Here is a 23016-nt window from a genome sequence, read left to right as displayed (position 1 = left end):
AGATCTCAATCCCCTGGATTATAGCATATTGGCAACTGTGGAGGACAGTGCCTGTAAGAAGCCACAAACTTCTGTGGCAGCCTTGGAGAGGTCCATTGTTAGATCTTGGGAAAAGATGACAGCATCCTACATAAAGAAGACCTGTCAAGCATTCCGCAGGCGCCTGGAGGCTGTTGTGACACTTAAGGGAGGACACATTGAAAAATAGAGTGTACTGTACATGTTCTTTACAATAATGTATAATTTGTGATTAAATTCTAATTCTAAGATGAATAAACATGGCATTTAAGTTGTATTATGGCAGTGTAAACTTTTTTTTGGGTCACCCTGTAGACATTCAATCAGTTTGAAGTGGGAGGGATGGTAGCAAATGAAAGAATGTTCATTCGCTGCCACCCTCCCAGTTCAAATGGATTGAACGTCTACTAGTGATAGATAAAATCAATCCAATTCACGGCTGAAGCTTGTTTTTTCTGTTTATTAGTTCTTTGTAGAATATCCTAGAATGATTTTCCGACCAATGTATCGATAATCGTTGTATCGCCATATCGTCAGATCATCGTTATCGTGAGCTTTGTATCGCAAATCGTATCTTATCGTGAGGTACCAAGAGGTTCCCACTCATACTGTGAACGGTTTCTGCCTTGAAATTATGGAAAGATGCATCGAAATGGGTGAGATCTCACTACTTTAAAAAAAAAAAAAAAAAAAAAAAAAAAAAAAAAAAAAAAGATATGAAGAGATGACTGTGGATCTCTCCTGACTGTGGTACTCCCCAAGGTTTCTCATTTTCTCCCAAAGAGCTTGGAGTTTTTGGAGTTTTTCCTTGCCGACATGGAGGGTCCAGGGATGAGGGATGCCCAGGACTTGAACTTTATTTATTCATCTTTGTTTAGTTCATTTGCTGTTTCTGACTGTGTATCATATTGCCTCTGCAAAGCCCTTTGAGACAACCTTGTTGTGATTCAGGGCTATACAAATAAAATTGAATTGAATTGAATAGATATAATACATATTCCAATAATACGATGCTCTGCAGTTAACTCTTTATAGGGCACTCATTTAACTAATTGGCTGCCATTGACGGAGCTAGATGTCCAGTCCATTTTGTCTGGGAGGAATGGCAGTGATTATTCGCTGCCAACCCTCCCTTTAAAATAAATTGAATGTCTAGCGCATTCAATGGCACTGAAGGATGGAGGAATTGGGCATTTAGTGATTTGAAGTGGCAGGCAGTGAGTTAAATACTATGAACTAAAAAACAACTTTAGAGTGTGGGGCCATAACCAGAGTGTGTTTCTGTTTGTATTCATTTAGATTTTATTAATTTTGCTTTTATTGACATTGTGTTCATCTATCATGCTAATTCTTCATTTATATATTTATAATAATAATACGTATAATTATAATTGAGACCTCGTGTCCACATATGTGGACATTACATTTTGGGTCATGTCAAAGACACTTACATAACAAATGTTAAAGAAATGACAACACCTAGATCATGTCCATCCCTGTGAATTTTGTAGAATAAAGTGAACAAACATGGAATTTCATTTTTCTGACGTGTAATAGTAATAGTGGAGAATCCCAAATTACCCGCCCTTCCTCGTTCTGTCATCAATACCCATTTCTAAATACACCTGTGTTTAAATCTATTAGTGTGTATGTGCAAGGGTATAAATGATCTCACAAAATGACTTCACCCATAAGCTGTCATTTTTGGTGTTTATACATTATTTTCTCCATTATCAGAGAAGTAATTCAAAATTTGCATACGTAAATATTTTTAACAACAATTACAATAGGTGTTTTCTTGCGTTTTAAATTACCAAAAATAGTCCCTTGCCTTCTTTAATTGAAACAAATAAAAAGAAACAACAACAAATAACTTGAGATGGAATGAAACAATAATAATGTTTGTCCAACTAATAATGACAAAAAATAAGAACAACTAGGCATGCTAGAGATGCTTTTGTATATCGTGATGATAAATAGCTTCACACACCTAGGTGAAAAAAACCCTATTGAAGAGGGTCCTACAAAAAAGCAGGTGCTACTGAGCTGTGCAGCCACAGCCTTATTCAAAACCAAGTTATTCTTCTAATTGGGCCAATTCGACCATGTGTGCCAAATTTCGTGGCTCTATAAACTGCCAAAGTCCCTGAAGAAATCTACCTCCTTTTAAGGGCGAACCAAAGGTTGTCATGGCAACAGAGACACGTGGACATTGGCCTAAAATGTAGTTTTACAAAAGGTCTTGTAAGTACACTGAACAACCTGAAAGAAGCTGGACATGTATAAGGAAAATGAGTGACTTTCTGTTGCCACTAGTTGGCGCATTAGGGTTGATGCAAATGACTCCAACAAAACTTTCGGGGAACGACTCTCATCAAGCACGGGAAGTTTGGTGCAGATATGTTGTATATCTGCCAAGTTATGGCTGTTCAAAATTTGTGGTGAGACAAAATGGCGACGTCATTTTCACTTTCCTGTTTGGATCCCTCTGCTTCAACAAAAAACCTTTAATGTTTTTTATCAGGCACCCTGTCAAGGCTCCCCTGATGCAGGTTTGAGGTCAGTTGGTTTTTTTACCTTTTGAGGAGGAGCCTGTCTAGTGAAAAAAGGGTGTTTCCTGTTCCCGGCAGGGGGCGCCAGGCCTAATGGGTAATATTTCAATGCGGTCGTGTTCAGGCTGGGATACCTGTCATACATGCCAGATATGAGCAGGACCAAACCCTGGATCAGGGAATTATTAGTCATTTAATGAATTTGCCGTGTTGCCAAAAAAAAAAAAAAAAAATCCAGGTCAGGCCCGTGAATGAAAACTCACTATTCTGAAAGCTTTAGATCTCATATGTCTCATGAACAGTCTCGCCAATTTTGAGGAGGATCCAAATAACTCTCTAGGCACCAAGGTCTCAAATGTGCACCCTGTAAATCGATAAAAACTGCATATTTTTTCACATTCAATCCAAAATACTGTTGTTGGGTTTGGGATATAGGTCCAAGAAACTTTTTGGTGCAGTTTTGCACAAGGTATCGACTCCCCAATTTTCACCACTCTACATTGAAAAACCCTAATAGGAGAGGCCTTTTTGAAAAATTCCAGAAGGCGTTTTCGGGCGTTATTGTTATTTGTTATGGTTTTTCGCAGGATCGCAAAACTATCGAAATTTCCGCTAAGTTGCATGTGTCTGAAAATTTTGATGAGTTTTCGAGCATGTTAAGGCCTCGAAATACTCCATTTTCATTTGCCCTAAACAAAGAAAAAAAAAATAAGAATTATTATTATTATTATTAACCTTTGCTTTACAATAGGGCTTTCGCACCATTAGGTGCTCGGGCCCTAATAATTCTGTATTTTCTTTGGATTTTTGTTGCCATTTGGAGCCAGTAGCGGTACCACGTGACCCGAGTGGTAGGGGCCTAGTGTTTGCAGAGCCAGAGACAGAAAAGAAAAATGGCGGCTCTAGGCGAACCTGAACGGGACGCCGGGCTAACATTTTGAGCTTTCACAGCCGAGGAAACGCACAGGCTTTCGGCTTTGCATGCCCGCCGCCCCTACGACCGCTCCGGTCTTACGCGGGGACCGCTTTTCGTCAGCTTCACCGTCGCCTAAGCGGACGCAATCATTGGGATTGTAAAATAAGAGCGTTTGCCTATCATGAGAGGGAAAAGGGGCAGGCCGCCCAAACCGCTAGCAACCGAGGAGCAATCGCCAGCTCCGGCTACGACCAGGGGCTTGCGGCCGAGGAGGAATATCAAGCCCCGTTTCCGGGACAGCGGGGACGAGGAGGTCGAGAGCCCCGTGCGGAAAGCGCCTAAACCGGCCAAGAAAAAGAAAGTGGGATCTGTCATCTCGGCGCGAGGCAGGGGACGAGGCAGAGGTGGCCGCGGAGGAAGAGGGGGTCGTGGAGGCAGGAAGGCGCCTGGAACAAAAACCATAGTTTACGACGACCACGAGAGCGAAGAGGACGACGACGCTGTCAGTTTGCGGTCGGAGGAGGAAGAAGTGGTCGAGGAGGACCCTCGGTCCGAAGAGGACGAGGCCCTCAAGAACGACTCGGACTGTTTGGATGATGTACTGGACGAGCAGGAGAATGAGGAGGAGGAGGTGGAAGAGGATGCCAGCTACTGTACGGAGAGTAGCTTTCGGAGTCAGAGCACACACGCCAGCACTCCGGGTAATTTAACACCAAACACGACCAAAATGTGTTGACATTAAGCGATGTAGCTCTTAAATCCCTGCGGTAGTGTACATAGTTTGATACACGAAGCATTTAGGTGATTGTTCAAAATGGAGAACGCATAGTATACAATACAGGCCGCAGTCTGTGCTCCGTAGGCAGGTGGATTGGAGAGTTAGCTCGCGGCAGCTAAGCATGTTTACCTTTTAGCAGCACGTCACCTACAATTTTGTGGTCTAATTTAGTACGTACGGCTCCGGGTTATGGCATTGTTTTGCCTTCACGGGAGTAGCATCCAACGCTAACGTTAGCAAGCGAAATTAGCTCATGCGTTCAAACATGTTGCTGTCAACCACAACTAGCTAAAGTAATCATTACTTTGTACTAAGTACTTAGTACCATGGGTGAACTGTAAACAAAGTTGGACAACTGGGTTGGCACTTTACTTATTGCCTGCAATTGACAACAATAGCCGTCCAATTCGTGCAAACTGAGAGGACTGGCTTTAAATGCTTATGGTTAAGTGCCATCGACGGCGCGAGACCTCCAATCTACAGGTCCTTCTCAAAAGGTTAGCATATTGTGAAGTTCATTATTTTCTGTAATGTACTGATAAACATTAAACTTTCATATATTTTAGATTCATTACTCACAACTGAAGTAGTTCAAGCCTTTTATTGTTTTAATATTGATGATTTTGGCAAAAAAGTCAAGAAAAACCAAAAATCCCTATCACAAAAATTAGCATATCATGAAAAGGTACTGTAACGAAGCTACGAACCTAATCATCTGAATCAACGAATTAACTCAAAACACCTGCGAAAGATTCCTGAGGCTTTTAAAAATTCCAAGCCTGGTTCATTACTCTAAACTGCAATCATGGGCAAGACTGCCGACCTGACTGCTGTCCAGAAGGCCATCATTGACACCCTCAAGCAAATGGCTAAGACGCAGAAATTTCTGAGCGAATAGGCTGTTCCCAGAGTGCTGTATCAAGGCACCTAAGTGGGAAGTCTGTGGGAAGGAAAAAGTGTGGCAGGAAACGCTGCACAACCAGAAGAGGTGACCGCACTCTGAGAAAGATTTTGGAGAAGGGCCGATTCCAGACCTCGGGGGCCTTGCAGAAACAATGGACTGAGTCTGGAGTAGAAACATCCAAAGCCACCGTGCACAGGCGTGTGCTGGTAATGGGCTGGAGGTGCTGCATTCCCCAGGTCAAGCCACTTTTGAACCTGAAACAGCGGCAGAAGCGCCTGACCTGGGCTACAGAGAAGCAGCACTGGACTGTTGCTCAGTGGTCCAAAGTACTTTTTTCAGATGAAAGCAAATTTTGCATGTCATTCGGAAATCAAGGTGGCAGAGTTTGGAGTAAGTCTGGGGAGAAGGAAATGCCAAAATGCCTGAAGTTCAGTGTCAAGTACCCACAGTCAGTGATGGTCTGGGGTGCCATGTCAGCTGCTGGTGTTGGTCTACTGTGTTTTATCAAGGGCAGGGTCAATGCAGCTAGCTATATATAGGAGATTTTGGAGCACTTCGTGCTTCCATCTGCTGAAAAGCTTCATGGAGATGAAGATTTAATATTTCAGCACGACCTGGCACCTGCTCACAGTGCCGAATATACTGGTAAATGGTTTACTGACCATGGCATTACTGTGCTCGATTGGCCTGCCAACTCTCCTGACCTGAACCCAATAGAGAATCTGTGGGATATTGTGAAGAGGAAGTTGAGAGACACCAAACCCAACACTGTGGATGAGCTTAAGGCCGCTATCAAAGCATCCTGGGCCTCCATAACACCTCAGCAGTGCCACAGGCTGATTGCCTCCATGCCACACCGCATTGAAGCAGTCAATTCTGCAAAAGGATTCCCGACCAAGTATTGAGTGCATAAGTGATATAATTAATTGAAGGTTGACTTTTTTTGTATTAAAAAAACACTTTTTTGTATTGGTCCGATGAAATATGCTATTTTTTTTGAGATAGTGATTTTTGGTTTTTCTTGACTTTTTTGCAGTTTTGAGTAATGAACCAGGCTGGGAGTTTTTAAAAGCCTCAGGAATCTTTCGCAGGTGTTTTGAGTTAATTCGTTGATTCAGATGATTAGGTTAGTAGCTTCTTTAGAGTACTTTTCATGATATGCTAATTTTTTGAGATAGGGATTTTTGGTTTTTCTTGACTTCTTTGCCAAAATCATCAATATTAAAACGATAAAAGGCTTGAACTACTTCAGTTGTGTGTAATGAATCTAAAATATATGAAAGTCTAATGTTTATCAGTACATTACAGAAAATAATGAACTTTATCACAATATGCTAATTTTTTTTTTTAGAAGGACCTGTATATTGGCCGGAAAAAAATAATTGAACATATAGCGCTGTCAATGGCAGCCAATTGGTTAAGTACAAAATATTTATCATATTTACTGTAAATATATATTATACACCTTTGGATAACTTTAAAATGGAACAAAACCTAAAGTACACTGGTACCTCTGCATCCAAAGTTAATTCGTTGCAGGACCGTGTTTGTAAGTCAAAATGGTCGTATGTCGAGCAGGATTTTCCCATAAGAATACATTATAATTCTATTAATTCGTTCCACAGCCTGAAGACCTACACTAAATCCTAAATGCTGCTGGTACTATTGCAGATAGCAGTTACACAGAGCAAAACAAATGTATTATGAATTGAAATAGTAATAATAATAATAATACCTGCAATAATGTAACGAATCGGATTCTAATGTGGCAGATGTGTTTTGCATGGTGTACCTGAACGCACCGCGTGGCTGAAATGACAGTGAGGGAGGGCTTTTTACTTTCACTTTGTTCAGCTGCGTAGGACAGTAGGCATGTTGTGTAGCACAAGTTACGAAATAAATGATTAACAACCTGATGAAGCTGGCGTTTTTACGGTGATGTTACCACAATACTAATTGTCACCTTAACTTATAAAGAATGGCGAACGGAGATCGTAGACATTCTACGGCTGTATTGTCAATCCAGTTCCCGGACGCGCGCACCACGCAAATATTTTTCTATCATTTCCATCTTCATTTCGATAGTAAGCCTCACCTTTTCCCTTTTTTTTCCACCCCCTACACTAACATTCTTGGAACCTATGTTGATTTCTCTCACAAGAAAATCAGCCATGCGCCCCTCTTGCGGGAAAACAAACAAAATGCGCCGCTGTCATAAATCGTCGTATTTCAAGCATGTTGTCGGATATAGAAACAAATGGCGAGTCAAATTTTACGTCGGATGTCCAAAAGACCTTGTTTCGAAGCGATCGTATGTCGAGGTAGTACTGTATCTCATGCTAAGAAAATGAACATTTTGATTGTTAAGGCAGTGTTTACAAACATTTATTGAGATAAGGCATCCTTATGTTATACAAATCTAACAGCATACTATCAAATAAAAATGTCACAAAAAATAAGAATGCCGGAAAATTTTTATTCCTATTCACAATGGACGTGATCAGTGAAATTTGAGCCTGCTTCAATAAACGAAGGCTGCAACGAAAAATTATTGTTCAGTTAATTATAAATTTCATAAATCTTTTTTCCATCCCTTCACATAAAAACAGCTCATCAAATTTATGATTTGATTTCACCATTTGCTTGACTGGTGCATTAAATGGACTACAGTGGTACCCCTACATCTGAATTTAATTAGTTTCAGGACGTGGCTTGTATTTCGTACCGGATTTTCCCCTTAAGAATACATTGTAATTCGATTAATTCATTCCAAAGCCCAAAAACCCACGCTAAATCTTTCATAAACACTGCAAGTACACTTACAAATAGCAAAACAAATAAATTATGAATAAGAATGGGAATAATAATGATAATAATGTAAGAAATCGAGTTCTGATGTGGCGGTTGTGTTCCTTAACACACCGTGTGACTGACAAGTGTTAGAGAGGTGCGGAAGAGTTGGACGTTTTTACTTCATGTTCTGTTGTTTTCGGCATCAGCTACGGTGGACAGTAGCTGTGTTGTGTTGCACAGGTTCTGAAATAAATGATTAAAAAGAATGAAGAAGCTGCTGACTTTCTTGCCGATGTTAGAATAATAATAATTGTCACGTTCTCTTATAAAGACTGGTTAACGGAGGTTGGAGGACCGTCGAGATTGTAGACATACTCTGACTGTATTGTCGACCCATTTCACTGACGAGCACACCACGCTCTATATTTTTCATTGATTCCAATCTTAATTTCAAAGGTAAGCGTCACCTTTTTACTTTCTTCACCACCTGTAGTAACCTTCTTGGGACCCATGTTGATTTCTCTCACAAAAAATGCGTCTGTCTTGTGGGAAAACAATAAAATTGCGATGCTGTGATAAATCACTTATTTGGAGCATGTCATCATATGTGGAGACAAATGACGAGTCACATATCACGTCGGATGCCAAAAGGATCGTATGTTGAAGTACAACTGTATTACCTATTTAGTTATTGTTAAAATGAATTAATTAGCTTAAAAACTTACGTACGCGAACATGCCAACAACTGCCATGATGTTGGCATCCTGAGCTTCCCAAAACACTGCCAAGTGCTTTTAAAGTATAGAAATGAGTGTGTGTTTCTGTGTAAATGCATTTTGGAAGTCATCTTGAATTTTATTTTAACAGAACTAAACTGTTGGTTCGATCATGATGTCAATTTGTGATAATGACACTGCCTAAAAGTAATGCCTCTGTTCTTGCCTCGATGCTTTAGTTTGTTTACGAACAGACCAATTTGCTAATACTGGTGTGTCCCACAGGAAAGAAAAAGGTCCATGCCCCCCGGCCCCGCACCCCCATTTTGGAGGAGAAAAACATTCCCTTTCTTGAGCTGCCCAAATCTTCTGAGGATCTCCTGGTCCCGTGTGAAGAGCTGCTAAACGCAACCTCTGTCTATGAGGTGCTTCGGAACTTCAGCAAGGTTCTTCGACTGTCCCCCTTCCGCTTTGAGGACTTTTGCTCGGCACTCATCAGCCAAGAACAATGCACTTTAATCGCCGAGACTCACATTTCTCTGCTGAAGGCCATCTTGCATGAAGAGGAAACCTCCAACACTAGTTTTGGGCCCGCTGACCTCAAGGACAGCGTCAACTCCACTCTGTACTTCATCGATGGCATGACGTGGCCAGAGGTGTTACGGGCCTACTGTGAGAGTGACAAAGAGTATCACTACGTCCTACCGTATCAGGAACTGAATGACTATCCTTATGGTCCTGTTGAAAGTAAGATCAAGGTGCTTCAGTTCTTGGTGAATCAGTTTCTCACCACCAACGTTGCTCGTGAAGAGCTCATGTCCGATGGCGTCATGCAGTATGACGACCACTGTCGCATGTGTCACCGGCTGGGTGACCTGCTCTGCTGTGAGACCTGCTCTGCAGTTTACCACTTAGAATGTGTAAAGCCACCACTGACCGAGGTTCCGGAAGACGAGTGGCAGTGTGAGATCTGTGTGGCGCATCAAGTACCCGGAGTTACGGACTGTGTGACAGAAGCGCAGAAGAACAGGCCTTACATACGCCAGGAGCCTATTGGTTATGACCGCCATCAGAGGAAATACTGGTTTCTCAGCAGAAGAATTATTATGTAAGTCCCGCAAAAAAAAAAAAAAAGTTTCAGTCAAAAGTTTTGCATATGATTTTAATTTGATTATCCGAACTTATCATTGCACAACAAGGAGCCAAATAGCAAAATTCACTGCAGGTGTTTGCTGCTGTACTGTTAGGAAGTGGTCAGCACGCCTACCTCGTACATTAGAGATCCCAGGTTCAAATCTTAGACTTGTGTTTGCTGGGTTTTCAGCGGGTGCTCCGCATGTTAGGAGGACTCATAAACATCTGTGACTCTGAATGTTTGTATTGATGGACAATTTATGTCTACTTATTGAAGTATTGGGAAAAAAAGTTATCATTAGTTGTTTCCATGTCCTTTAGTCATTTGCAAAACTGAAATTTCCCAGTCACGTGATCACTTCAGCTCGATTTTCTTGAACTAAACAACACGTTTTGAGCATCTGTCTTCTTTCATTAAAATATCACGAGAAGAGACTTGGCGAGTTTTATGATCCTTTTACGAAGAATAAAAATAAGCCTTAAAGAGCATACGACAGGAGAAAAAAAGTCTTAAATAGCATTATTATGTGAATTACAATCATATTTTGAGACGATTTGACTATATACAACACTTTAGCAAAGCGCAGATGACGAGAAATTAGTCTTTTAATCTGCCGGTTAGCCACGCCTACCATTATAGGGCTCTAGCGTCCCCAACAGGTGGATGACGTCAGTGGGTGAATGGGCTCATCAGTTTTACTATTCAGCCCATTGAGGGGGAATTATTCAGAACGAGGAAAACGCAACGAAGAGAGCCGCAAAATTCATTGTCATTGTTTCAGTCTCTCCAATATTTTTACAGGATATTCTTTTTGTCCAAGTATTTTTCCCCAATAGCTAAATAAATGGCTTGAGAAGGACCAGTCAGCCCGTCAAGAGGGAACTATTCACAACGAGGAAAACGCGACGAAGAGAACTGCAAAATGTCAATGTTTCTGTCTCTTACTTCAATATTTCTACAGAATATTCTTTTTATCCAAGTATTTTCCCCAATTGCTAAATAAATGGCATGGTCATGACAAATAACAGTCTTGTGCTAAATGGAATATGAAATACACTTATTCAGGACGACATGGCAAAATTACTCCATAATGGTCAAAACTGTCGACTTCACCTTTACTGTCGCACCTCCCGAACGATATTTTATGACACCTAAATCGGGCTTATGTCATTTCCCTTCCCCGGCTTCGGAGAATGTAAACAAACAAAGAGGCGTGACAGCTAGCCGACATGCTAACCTGAACCGAGTGATATTTCAAAGTCTTTGAAGCGGAAAATCACACATAACTAGCCCGGATTATTTGACATGACGACTGGGTTGTCGATTGTCTTTGCGGATCGGCAAACCGCCCGGCGGAGAGCAATTTACAGTTTGTTCCCCGGAGGAGGGCGGTTGCAGTTGTTGTGCAGCTAACGTGCAGCCACTGTGCACGAGGAGAGCTTTTTATATGCCTATCAATGATCAAACGTAAGTAGTCCTTTATTTAAAGAAAGTTTGTAGTGTTTACTTTGTAATCGCTGTATTCGTATTTGACATTATACAAAACAAGATGTTTACTCACTTCCTCGTAAGTCCAATGGTCACACAGTAGTAGGGCTTGTTTTGGCCAATAGCCACAGTGAATGGGAACCTTTTGAAACTCCAAAAAGGCGCACACGCCTCTCCCTCATAAAGCAAGATTTTTCTGCAGCCGTTTGGCTGGCGTGATGCGAAAAATAAATGTATTAATCTGCAAAATCAGCTGAATCCTTAGTCCTCATTAGGGATGTCCCAATCCAGGTTTTTGCACTTCCGATCTGATACCGATATTGTTTTGCACTTCCGATCCGATACCGATACTGGCCGATACCGGCCTCTCTGAGCATGTATTAAAGTTTAAAGTTATTTAGCCTCCTTACTTAGTTGTCAGACTCGTGTTGAAAAGGGTTTTAGTAGTCTTGATAACAACTTGCCAGCTGAATTAGGTGAGTTGGAATAACACATAATGGTTGGTAACAAGTAACTGACCTGTTTATTAAATGATAAACACAAAACATTATAAATAACAAACAGAAATGACATATTCAGACAGTAAAACATGCTAATAATCTTGTAAACTGTCTTAAAAAAGCAAAACACACAAGCAACCTCAAACTATTAACTATTACACACTCCCTTTGATTTTCTTGCCCAGCCCGAAAAAACCCAAAATTTTATGTTTTATTTGTCGGCACGAGCCCGAAAAAAAACAACATTTTATGCTTTATTTGTGAGGACTCAGGAGCGATGCGTGGTTATGTTTTGTGTGATCACGTTTGGTGACGCCAGTACATATATGCATAATGATAACAAATTATAGCCTGTCTTTTGTAACAAATTCTCCCAGTTAAACAAGACTATAAGATGGATATTCAATAAACATTTATATATTTTATATTTGCATGTGTGTTCTAACAGGTGGTTAGTGGATTTGACATTTATTTTAATCTCCTCGAGTTGGCAGAAAAAAAACGCAGGTTTTCTCAATGTTTAAATACTCTACATATTTTTATCGTTATAAATGCATTTACACAGCGAAATAACGCTTGCAAAGTACATACATACATCGTTTTAGTATAAATATATGAATATATATTTTTTGAAAAAAGTCTGCCCGATGCGTCTAAATCCCACTTTACTCACGAGAGATAATGGCTCGTCATCCAGAATGATTCCTTCGGCAATGACTCTTCCCTGGGCTTTGGGACTCTCAAGTGCCAGTTTGTCACGCATAGCAAAAGTTTCTGCCAGTGTTCGTTGCGTATGACCTTTCTTTCTGTCTTCGGTTTCTCCTTATACTCCTCATATACCAGGGATTCCCCTACATTTAACAGATTGTGGCGCACCGCCACACCAAAATAAAAGCCGCCACGCCTTGCAAATGAGATGCATTTTATTTATTTATTTAATTTTTTAAAGGCTGTTTCAAACTAGCAGCAGCCGAGTGTGAAGAGTTCAGCGGAAACCTATTCATTGTGTATTGTAATGTTCGTAACTATGCGGGGCCACCTTAACTCATTTGACAATCGGCCTGGGGAGCTGTGACGCAAGGGGAACGAGTAGGAAGATTGGGAGAACGAGCGAGATAGCGAGAGATAGAGGTCGCATGTCGTGGCAGCCCGCTGGTATTTTGTTATCGTTTTTCTTTATTATTGTTACCACAATAAAGTGGGTAAGCCAATACAGACTTCTCTCCTTCTTCCCTATATCCGGGGCATTACAATAGTTTGGATCAGACTTTTCGGCGAAAGTGGGCAGTGGATGGCCGTCTTGGACAGAAAGCAAAGTTTGACTGAATTTGCGCGGAGAGGCGGGGCTCAAAATGAAGCCTTGCTCTATTTTCAGAGCACCGGTCACAGTACAAGATTTATTAGTTCAAGCAGAGTAAAATGATACATATTCACGGTACAAGAAAGTCGTTTCCCTGTCCACCGATTGGTAAGAAAAAGCTGTGTGTACGAGTGACGTGCAGGCGCTCCCGTTAGGGGGAACATTTCACGCGGAGTGGCTATTTTTCGACACAACACCGGCGCGCCAATTTCGACAACGAGGGGCAGGTGTACTTTATCTGTGCTGTTTCGGCTGACGGATATACGCAATTATGGTTGACGAAACTTTGATAAATGCGCTTTTTTTTCAAGTTTTGCGAGCTCTGGGACACTCGAAAAATGACTCTCATACCTCTCCTTGCTAAGTTAATGGTACCTCGATGTGCGTTTGTGTGGAAATTTAGTTCACGAACATTGAAAAAAAACTATTCACCTTCTCACCGAATCTAGTAAAACTCTTTGCACGGCTATTAGAATCCCCCACCCCTTGAAATGGGTCCGTTGGCAGAAGGACTGTTATTGTTGTGGTAATGTAGTACTTATAAGGGCCAAATAAAAGGAAAAAGAAGGACTAAGACGGTGGTCTGCAACCCGTGGCTCTAGGGCCGCGTGCGGCTCTTAAGCGCTGCTCCAGAGGTTTTTTTTTTTGAAAATGGAAAAAGATGGGAGAGGGAAATATATTTTTGTTTTAATAGGATTTCTAGGAGGACAAACATGACACAAACATTCTTTCAGTTCATTAATATTGTAATGAAGTTAAACTTGTAGTGGCATCGTACAACAGAGTATTCACGTGGTGCGTCTATAGCACAGGTGTCAAACCGATTCCAGAAAGGGCCTAGTGGATGCAGGTTTGCTTTCCAACCAATGAAGATGACACCTTTTCACCAATTAGATCTTTTACATGTGTAATCAGTTAAACTTTGTCAGGTGCTGCTTGTTTCAGCAGGAAGTTCATTGGTTAAACTCTCTGCACGTTATCGGTTGGAACAAAATCCAGCACCCACTAGGCCCTTTCTAGAATTGGTTTGACACCTGTGCTCTATAGGATCCACTGCAGGGAAAATAAACATTTAATCATGAAGGCTAATTTTGTATTTCTAGCCAACTTAGTCATTTCGATAGTAAGCTAATTAAGCTAGTATCAATGCATACAGCCAGTGTTGCTATCATTATAAGGCTTATACAAGGCGTTTAATTTTTTGCGGCTCCCGACATACTGTATCAGTTTTTTATCTTTTATTTTTTGGTCAAATATGGCTCTTTCAACATTTTGGGTTGCCAACCCCTGAGTCACTACGAGATGCAAGTCGTACTATTGCTACGAGAAAAGTCGTATTATTACGTAGGGTAAAGTAGCTGTAATCAGCTACGCATTTTACGTACATGTACCGTAGCTGAGAGCTACGACATTAGCCTAGCTAATGAAATATTTCAAATATATCTTCGTTATGGTTCTTATTAAGGGAAAAAAATAATGGAGAAAAAAAAAATTCGCCGTGGCACGACATGGTGAGGCTGTCCGACTCCGATGCAGCCCACCACCACAGCTTCAAAAAATTCTAGGGGAAACACTGTATACTCATACTCCTTGTATTGTTTGTGGTGATATTTCGATAAATGCTTGATTAGTTTGGTTGTATTAAAACTTCTTACAGCTTTACCACCACGCTTGACTTTATTGTGGCATATGTTGCACTCTGCCTCTTCGTCTTTGTCGTCCTTTAAGGTGAAATAATCCCTCACAGCTGACATTTTTACCGATAGTCTCTCAGTAAATTGGGAGACGGTAATGTAGTGTGTTGAAGGTGTGCGTAAAATGCGGACCGGATTTTAGGGAAACCGAAGCAAAAACTGGAATGGATTTTGTAAGTCGGTGCACTGGGAAACCCAGACCGGACTTTCAAAAAAAAAAAAAAAAAACTGCATCAGAAGTCTGGATCGGAATTTTTCAGTGTCGGCCGTTCCGATACCGATACGCATTTTGACAATTGAAAGATTTTTATATCTACAGTGGAACCTCTACTTACAACATTAATTGGTTCTGAAAGTAGTTTCTTTACTTGAAAATTCTGTAGAGAGACACGTTTTCCATGTAAATGCCCTAATCCGTTCCAAGCCCCCCAAAATTCAGACATAAATCTTTTATAATGCATCAAATCAATCAAAACATGTAGCAAGTACATGTTACAATTAGATTGTTGCACAATAAACATAAAATCTGAGTTGTGCGTAATGTATAAAACCAAGAATAGTGTAAAGAATAAAAGCTCATGTAAACCTGTCGAAACACTAGGGGCGAATGAAGAGGATGCTGGGATACACACATTCACATGTAGTAGTACTTAGCCAATTGGATGCAGGAATTCTAAGCAATAGCCAGTGGCAGAGCAGCTGTAAGTATGTTGCGTTCAGTAAACTCTGGGAGCTGCAACTACCAGCTATACTGTATTTTTGCGTTTCGTTTTCTGAAATTTCTTTCTTAACGAGGGAATATACTGGACTGTCTCAGAAAATTAGAATACACAATATTCTAATTTTTTGAGACAGTCCTGTGTATATATACCTGACTGTCTCAGGAAATTAGAATATTGTGTATTCTAATTTCCTGAGACAGTCCTGTATATATACCTGACTGTCTCAGGAAATTAGAATATTGTGTATTCTAATTTCCTGAGACAGTCCTGTATATATACACAGGACTGTCTCAAAAAATTAGAATATTGTGTATTCTAATTTTCTGAGACAGTCCAGTATTCCCATTGAGGCGTGTCTTAACCTGAAAAAGGGTCCCTGTAGGGACCAGAGGTTGCGCTAGACATTTTCGTTGTCTGTCATTTTGACTGACAGGGTCATAAAAACCCGGTCATAATCTATTTTAACCTGTCACTTAAATTTTAAAAATGATAATGATGACATATTCAATAGTATTTAGTTTTCATTCATTTTTAATCAATATTGTAACGCTTGCTTGGCGGCGAAAAATTAGACACGGAAGTCGTAGTATTTTTCTCCCTCTTTTTACTCTGCTTACCGCCAACAACACCAACAAAACAACAACTCCACCCTCAAAGAAAAAGAGGCAACTATATAGACCCCAATCACCAACGTCACACAATGATCTTAATTGTGGTTGCCAGCCCAAAATCTTCTAAATATATATTAAATGCATCTTACCAGATATAAAATGACTACTACATAGTCTGTGGTGATCGTTTGGTGCCCAGATTTCTTGTCGAATTACAGCAGTCCATCTCGCTCTCCACTTCGGGTCTCTCAGAATACGGTAGAACTTCAAATCTCTCCGTCTATCTTCTCTGTTACAGCAACCAACCGCCACACACGCCTTCACCATTTTGATTATTAATGTTAACGAGCAGAAAAACACGCCGTAATAGGAGGCATGTACGTAGCGGTAATGTGTAAACACGACGAGCTGACGGATAAATGGCGGCTCCAGTCAGGGGGGCGGAGTTTTGACGTCATGTGATTGGGGTCTATACACAGGCGGCAATCTAGTCCACCAATTGGATGACGCGCTGGCACACCGGGTGCACCAATAAGAACCTCGCGTTGATGTGTCAATCACGGTGCCGCCGCCAGACCCCGGTGACGCTACAATATTCTGACAGAATAGCCAATGACGTCATGCATTAAGAGAGACAATAGCTAATTAATATGCTCACTCGCCACCCTGTGGCCTGGGGTGTGAATTGCAACCTGTCAAAATGACGGACGGACTTCAGTTTTTTCCGTCACCGTTTTAAAAAACCGGTCAACGACGGAAAATATTCGGTTAACGCGACCCCTGGTAGGGACGTACTTGAATAGAGGTGCCACGGTAGTTACTTATATAATTGGTCTTGGTGAGCTTGCAATTGAGCTAAACGTACGGATCCAAAATTGTACGCCGAATAAATCCAAATTGTAGATGACAAATGACAAATATCAAATGATAAGGATTTATTTACGTGGTAGATACTTCATTTTTTCCAACCTTTTCTAATGTTCTGTCTTGCTGTTATTTGTTAGTGAAGAAGATGGAGAGCACGAGAAGAAAAAAATCTGGTACTATAGCAGCAGAGCCCAGCTCGAGGAGCTCCTAGAGTGCCTGGATAAGGAGTACTGGGAAATGGACCTTTGTGCCACTCTGGAGGAGATGAAGGAGGAAATTCAAACTCATATGGACATCACAGAAGAACTTACTAATACAGCTCGTGGAAACAATAAAGCCTACCTCACTGCTGTCAATGGTAGGGATTTGAATTCGGTATTACTGCAAAAATTACAATCTAATGCTGATTTGTCTGTGTCTATTTTATGATAGAGATAGTCAAGGAACGTTTAAAGATCAGACGGAAAGCACAGGAGGCAAATAGGCAAGAAGAGGAAGTGAAGCCACCAGCAGGAACAAGTTCTGGAAAGACAGTGAGTGATACTGCCAATGTCACATCACAGCTTGGAGATAGAGAGCCAAAAGATGTCAAACACGAGGACTCAACTACTTCACCAGGTAAATGAGAACCGAATAACTAGTTAACTAAAACTATAAAATGCAGTAGCCCACCAGAGGCATTACATGTACTCCGTTACATTTACTCGAGTAACTTTTTGCGAAAAATATTTTTTTGTAATTTTACAAAGACTTACTTTTAACTTGAGTAGATTTGTGAAGAACCGCTACTATTACTCCGCTACTTTGGGCTACACTAGTCGTTACATTTTTCCTCTTTATTGTACATACATTGGGGAGAACAGATATTTGATACACTGCCAATGGGTTTTCCCATTGACTGTGTATCAAATACTTGTTCTCCCCACTGTATTAGATTTTACTTATTTTTTTGCCAGAAAACGCCAACAGTGGCTCAACCAGTTTCACCATATGAGACGTCGCAATAATAATCACAGGACTCCACTATGCCAGACTCAAGCTTGCTGTTCTATCATCACGCCGGCCTGTTCAATCACTTGGCTTCCTTAAAGCGCCGTAAATGAAGTATTTGACATAGAGCGCCGCCATCAGCGTGACTCGAAAGCACGGATTTTAATCTCTGTTTTTATTAGCACCAATTTACCACGGAAAACCGGCGATAAGATCCATTTAGATTCAAAATAAGAAATGTTTTTCTCCACTAGAGGGCACTCATGCTCTTTGGACAACTAATGCTTGATTTCTGTACATGTTTTTCTCTCGCCGGAATTCAAATGTTTTTGTTGTTGTATTTCTGTGGCTTAATATGGTTATTTAATATGTTTTAGTACATTATAATAATAACAGTTCATATTTTACATAACTTTGTGCTGATAAAAAAATACTTTAGTTAAAAAAAAAAAAATCAAGCATCTTAAGCGGTTACTTAACATGTTCTTCATTACTTGAGTATCTTTTTCACCAAATACTTTTTTTACTTGTGCTTGAGTACATTTTTTGGATGACTACTTTTACTTGAGTAATATTATTTTGAAGTATCGCTACTCTTATTTGAGTAAAATTTTTGGCTACTCTACCCACCTCTGCAGCCCTCATGTGCTATGATGTTCAAGGAATGAACTCATTTTTCAATACAAATGCTAATTTAAAGTATTCTCACATGCAGCAGCAGCCACCATGCCAACTGTTGCCCAGGAGAGCATCATGTCTGATTCCAGCACAGCCCCACAGGAGTCAACTGAATTTCCAGATTCAAAAATAGCTGCCCAGAGTGGGGAATCTCCTCCAGTGGTAAAGCTGGAAAGGACAGGTACTCTTGAGTCAAGTATTGACTCCTGTCTGTCATTGCTATCCGCTGCTATGTTTACCCATTGATGATAGTCCTTGTGTGCAATTGCTGCTGTCTTTCCATTGCAATTTGCAACCCAACATCTCAGTTTATATTCCTTATGTAGTGAATTACCCGTCAACTATAAGCACCATTTGATCATTTTAGAAACCTACTTTGCTTATTTCACAGTTATGAGTTCCTGCAAATTGATATACTATCAATATCTAACTCCTTTTATTGACCTGTCAGCCCATTTAACCATATTCTTACCTGCTCATCACTTTATTAATTGGCGGATTGGACTGTTTTAGGATGAAGTTAGGTCCTGATTTCTCGTTTGCACCCATTGTGTGAAAAATATTACACCTCCACAGTAATAATCTAGTAAGATGTTTACAGTAGGGATGTCCTGATCGCATATTTTTTGCACCCGAGTCCAAGCCACCTGATTTTTTAAAAAATAGTTTCCTCTCCCGCTTTTTCCGGGAGTGTTGTAGAGTATAAAATGATAAAATGTATATTGCATTTAGCAATGCCATTGTATATCTGGATTGTTTTGTTACTTTAAGCCCTTAAAAACTAAAAATATATACAGTCTATTCAGTATAAATTAGACCTGAACGATATTGAAAAAAAATTTGAAAAAAATTAACATTGCGATATACTGTATATATTGCCAAGGCTCCACAATTCCTTTTTGCATTGGTTGCACTGGTGCACCTAACTATTTTCTTAAGGTGTACCAGCAAAAAATGTAGGCGAACCCACATTTTTCATAGTATCACCTTTAACGCCATACTTTAATCACTCTCCATAACATTCGTGTAATTTATATGACAGTACACTCAGATTCACTCACGCTTTGACTGTCACGCTGACGAGAACAGCCTCTCGACAACTACCGTAATTTCCCGAATATAACGCACGCTTTTTATCCCCAAAATCAACTTGTAAAATCATGGTGCGCATTGTAAACGGGTACATGGATGGAGACAGAAATATATATGTATATATATATATATATATATATATATATATATATATATATATATATATGTACCGATTTTTTTTTTTTTTTTAATTGACACGGTCACGTTGTGTTGAAGAAACGTATGCAACGACCCGTTGCCGACCATTACGGTACGTGACGTCACCATTTTGTTTCGGTAATACTTCACTCTAATCGGCCGAATGATTTCGTCTGTGTTAAATTCTGCTTTTTTCACTCTTCATAAAGCACAGAATTTCGTTTCTTGAACTCATTTGAGTCAACGTTTATTGCAGCTCCGCAACTCGGACCATAACAAACGTAAGCACTCAGACTTCCTGTGTCCGTCAACTATCTCTGTCCCTCGGGAAACTCAAACCCAAATAACAATAGTTCCTATTGTTACTGTCGTGTTGACAGCGATGAGCTCTCACGGATTTCCGACTTACGTTCTCACTTTCATTTTACCGTATCAATCCATGGAAGAAACATTTATTCATCATGATGAAACGATCAAGTGATACAGCAGCCTTTAAAAGAAAAGTCACATCTGTTTTGTTTTCTCCTAGATTCTGGTAAGTTGCAGAAGTTGTCAAATCATATTATTACCGTAAATATTGTCAGTTTATGGTAATGTTTTGAACTACCAATGTGCTATGCTTGTGCTGTGTTTCACCAGTCAGTAAAACGACATTTCTGTATCTGTACACGAGCTCTGTTTTCTTGTATTCTTCTATTTATTGGTGCTAAAATTGGGGTGCGCGTTATAAACTGCTACAATAATTTTTCCTAGATTTTACAAGTAAATTTGGGGTGCGCATTATACACGGGTGCGCCTTATATTCAGGAAATTACGGTAAGATTGACTAAATGATTTAGGGCTGCAGCTATCGATTATTTTAGCAGTCGATTATTCGATGAGCTAGTTAGTTTGAATAATGGAGTAATCGGATAAGGAACATAAAAAATTAAAATACTTAAGCTGTACCTCAGACGGCATAAAAAATAAATAAAAAAGCATCTATGTACAACAGAAGAACAATGGCTAACTTATATAGCAAAAGTCCGCTAGCTTAAATGATATAAAACGCTAACTTTATTTATTTTTTTACAATGTTCTTAACAAATGGTTCAGACACATATTCCTACAAAAAAAACTGCTAAATATACCTATAAAACTAAATTACGAATGCATTAAAAAAAAAACATAAGCTCATACAAAAACTTGTCTTATGTTGGTCTTAGCATGGAACACGTGGAAATGAAGCAGACTAGAGGGCAGTGTATCCACCCAAACCAATCAGAAACCAATCAGAATAAATGCAAACACTTTCAAAATAAACCATTACAACACCACTTTTGTGCCTTTGATCGTAGAGCAACCGAGGCTTCACTTGCCAGATCAAAGTTACAAACCTGTCAATCATTGTTAACTTTCAGTAGCAAACCCCAGCTGCACTGGTGACAAAGAAAAGCAGCAGGAGGGAGAGTGAGAGACTGTATGAGCATGAAGCACGAAAACATAAATATATCTTTTAAATTAAAAACCCGATCCTTTTCATCCGATTCCGATTTTCTGAATAATGACGTCATCGGCCCGATTTCCGATCACGTGATCGGATCGGGACATCCCTAGTGTTTGTGGCACTAGTGAGCACACAGATTATGGCTGAATAATTTTGGTTACACAAAAGTGTTGTATGTTTTCATGTCCTTCCTTCTTTCAACTTGTTAAATTTGGCCTTGTAATAAGTGTTTGGCAAAGCACCATTACGATCATACCTTTGTAGTAACACACTGTACATGCTTATTGTTTTTTCACTTTTTGTTCTGTTTCACTCAATTTTTTTAAAGATGAAAATACTAAAGTCACATCGAGCACTGAATCCACGCTAGCACAAACACAGGACAAGCAACCAGAAGGAGGTTGTCAGGTCTCTAACAGTGGGACTCCCAGGAAACCAGAGCAGCCTGACCTGTGTGAGAGGTCCTCTCGCTCTTCTTTTACCAGCCAAAATGGCTCAGGTGCATCATATGGTGGAATTCCGTTTCATATTTTAGTTCAAGTGTGGTTTGTCATTTGTTGTTCTACCAATATTCTGTTTTCTGATTGACAGAGGACTGTAAGGAAAACCTGAGGAGCAGTAGAGCAAGTGGATCAGTGCCCGAAACTATGAAGCCCAGAAAAAGCAAAGAGGTTTACATCTTTGTTATGTCCGTAGCTTAATGTTTTAGATAGACACTAAAGATATGCCTGTATATGAGTAAACAAATAGACTAAAATATTTTAATTATTTTTATTTATGGTGTTATGGTGTTATACTTATATAGCGCTTTTCCACCTTTCAAGGCGCTCAAAGCGCTTTACACTACAGCGCCATCTTTAGCCAACAAAAGTTTCCCTTTCTGTGATTTAGTCATCTCCTGCTCCCCCTGATGAAGAAACATCCCATTCCAGCTCTTTGAAAAGTGACTATGCGTTCAACTTGAACAACCTGTTCAAACTGGGTCAGGAAGGTAAATATAGGGTATACCACAACCAATACAGCACCAATACCCTGGCGCTCAACAAGCATCAGCACCGGGAAGACCACGACAAAAGGCGCCACCTCTCCCACAAGTTCAGCTTGACAACTGCATCTGAGTTTAAGTGGAATGGCTCCATCTACGGATCCCGGAGCCTGACAATAACCACCCTGCGTTTCAATATCATCCAGCTGGAGAGCAATGTCCCGACACCTTTTATGCACCTTAACTGGGCATCGCACAGGTTAGAATTTTTATCCATTGTTCATTTCATCATTTGATGTTTGTGTTTGACATCAAAACAGTAATGTACTTTAGTTAGATTTTTTTCCTGATGACATTTAAAATTCACACATACAGTGCTGGCCAAAAGTATTGGCACCCCTGCAATTCTGTCAGATAATGCTCAATTTCTCCCAGAAAATGATTGCAATTACAAATGCTTTGGTAGTAATATATTCATTAATTTTGCTTGCAATGAAAAAACACAAAATAGAATGGGGGGGGGGGGATTATTATCATTTTACACAAAATTTCAAAAATGGGCCGGACAAAATTATTGGCACCCTTTGAAAAAT

At 40.1% G+C, this 23016-nt stretch overlaps 1 protein-coding gene across 7 annotated transcripts in view; it reads left to right on the top strand.

Moving 5' to 3' along the window:
- Positions 1-3404: 3404 nt before the first annotated feature.
- bptf (bromodomain PHD finger transcription factor) overlaps positions 3405-23016 on the top strand; it is a 45210-nt gene continuing 25598 nt past the window's right edge. For 2 of the 7 annotated variants that reach the window (XM_057861256.1, XM_057861260.1), the window contains exons 1-8: positions 3405-4187; positions 8963-9785; positions 17192-17412; positions 17487-17672; positions 18760-18903; positions 21767-21949; positions 22030-22109; positions 22330-22682. In XM_057861256.1, coding sequence (XP_057717239.1) covers positions 3668-4187; positions 8963-9785; positions 17192-17412; positions 17487-17672; positions 18760-18903; positions 21767-21949; positions 22030-22109; positions 22330-22682 — 2510 coding nt within the window. In that variant the 5' untranslated portion in view covers positions 3405-3667. Of the gene's footprint in view, positions 4188-8962; positions 9786-13173; positions 13269-17191; positions 17413-17486; positions 17673-18759; positions 18904-21766; positions 21950-22029; positions 22110-22329; positions 22683-23016 lie in introns of those variants that run through there. The other 5 variants (XM_057861259.1, XM_057861257.1, XM_057861258.1 and 2 more) reach the window with 5 other exon arrangements.

Source organism: Corythoichthys intestinalis, chromosome 16 (genome assembly GCF_030265065.1).
Source record: "Corythoichthys intestinalis isolate RoL2023-P3 chromosome 16, ASM3026506v1, whole genome shotgun sequence".
NCBI classification, from domain to species: domain Eukaryota; kingdom Metazoa; phylum Chordata; class Actinopteri; order Syngnathiformes; family Syngnathidae; genus Corythoichthys; species Corythoichthys intestinalis.
Note: the sequence above shows the minus strand (reverse complement) of the source record. Positions and strands in the feature narration are given on the sequence as shown.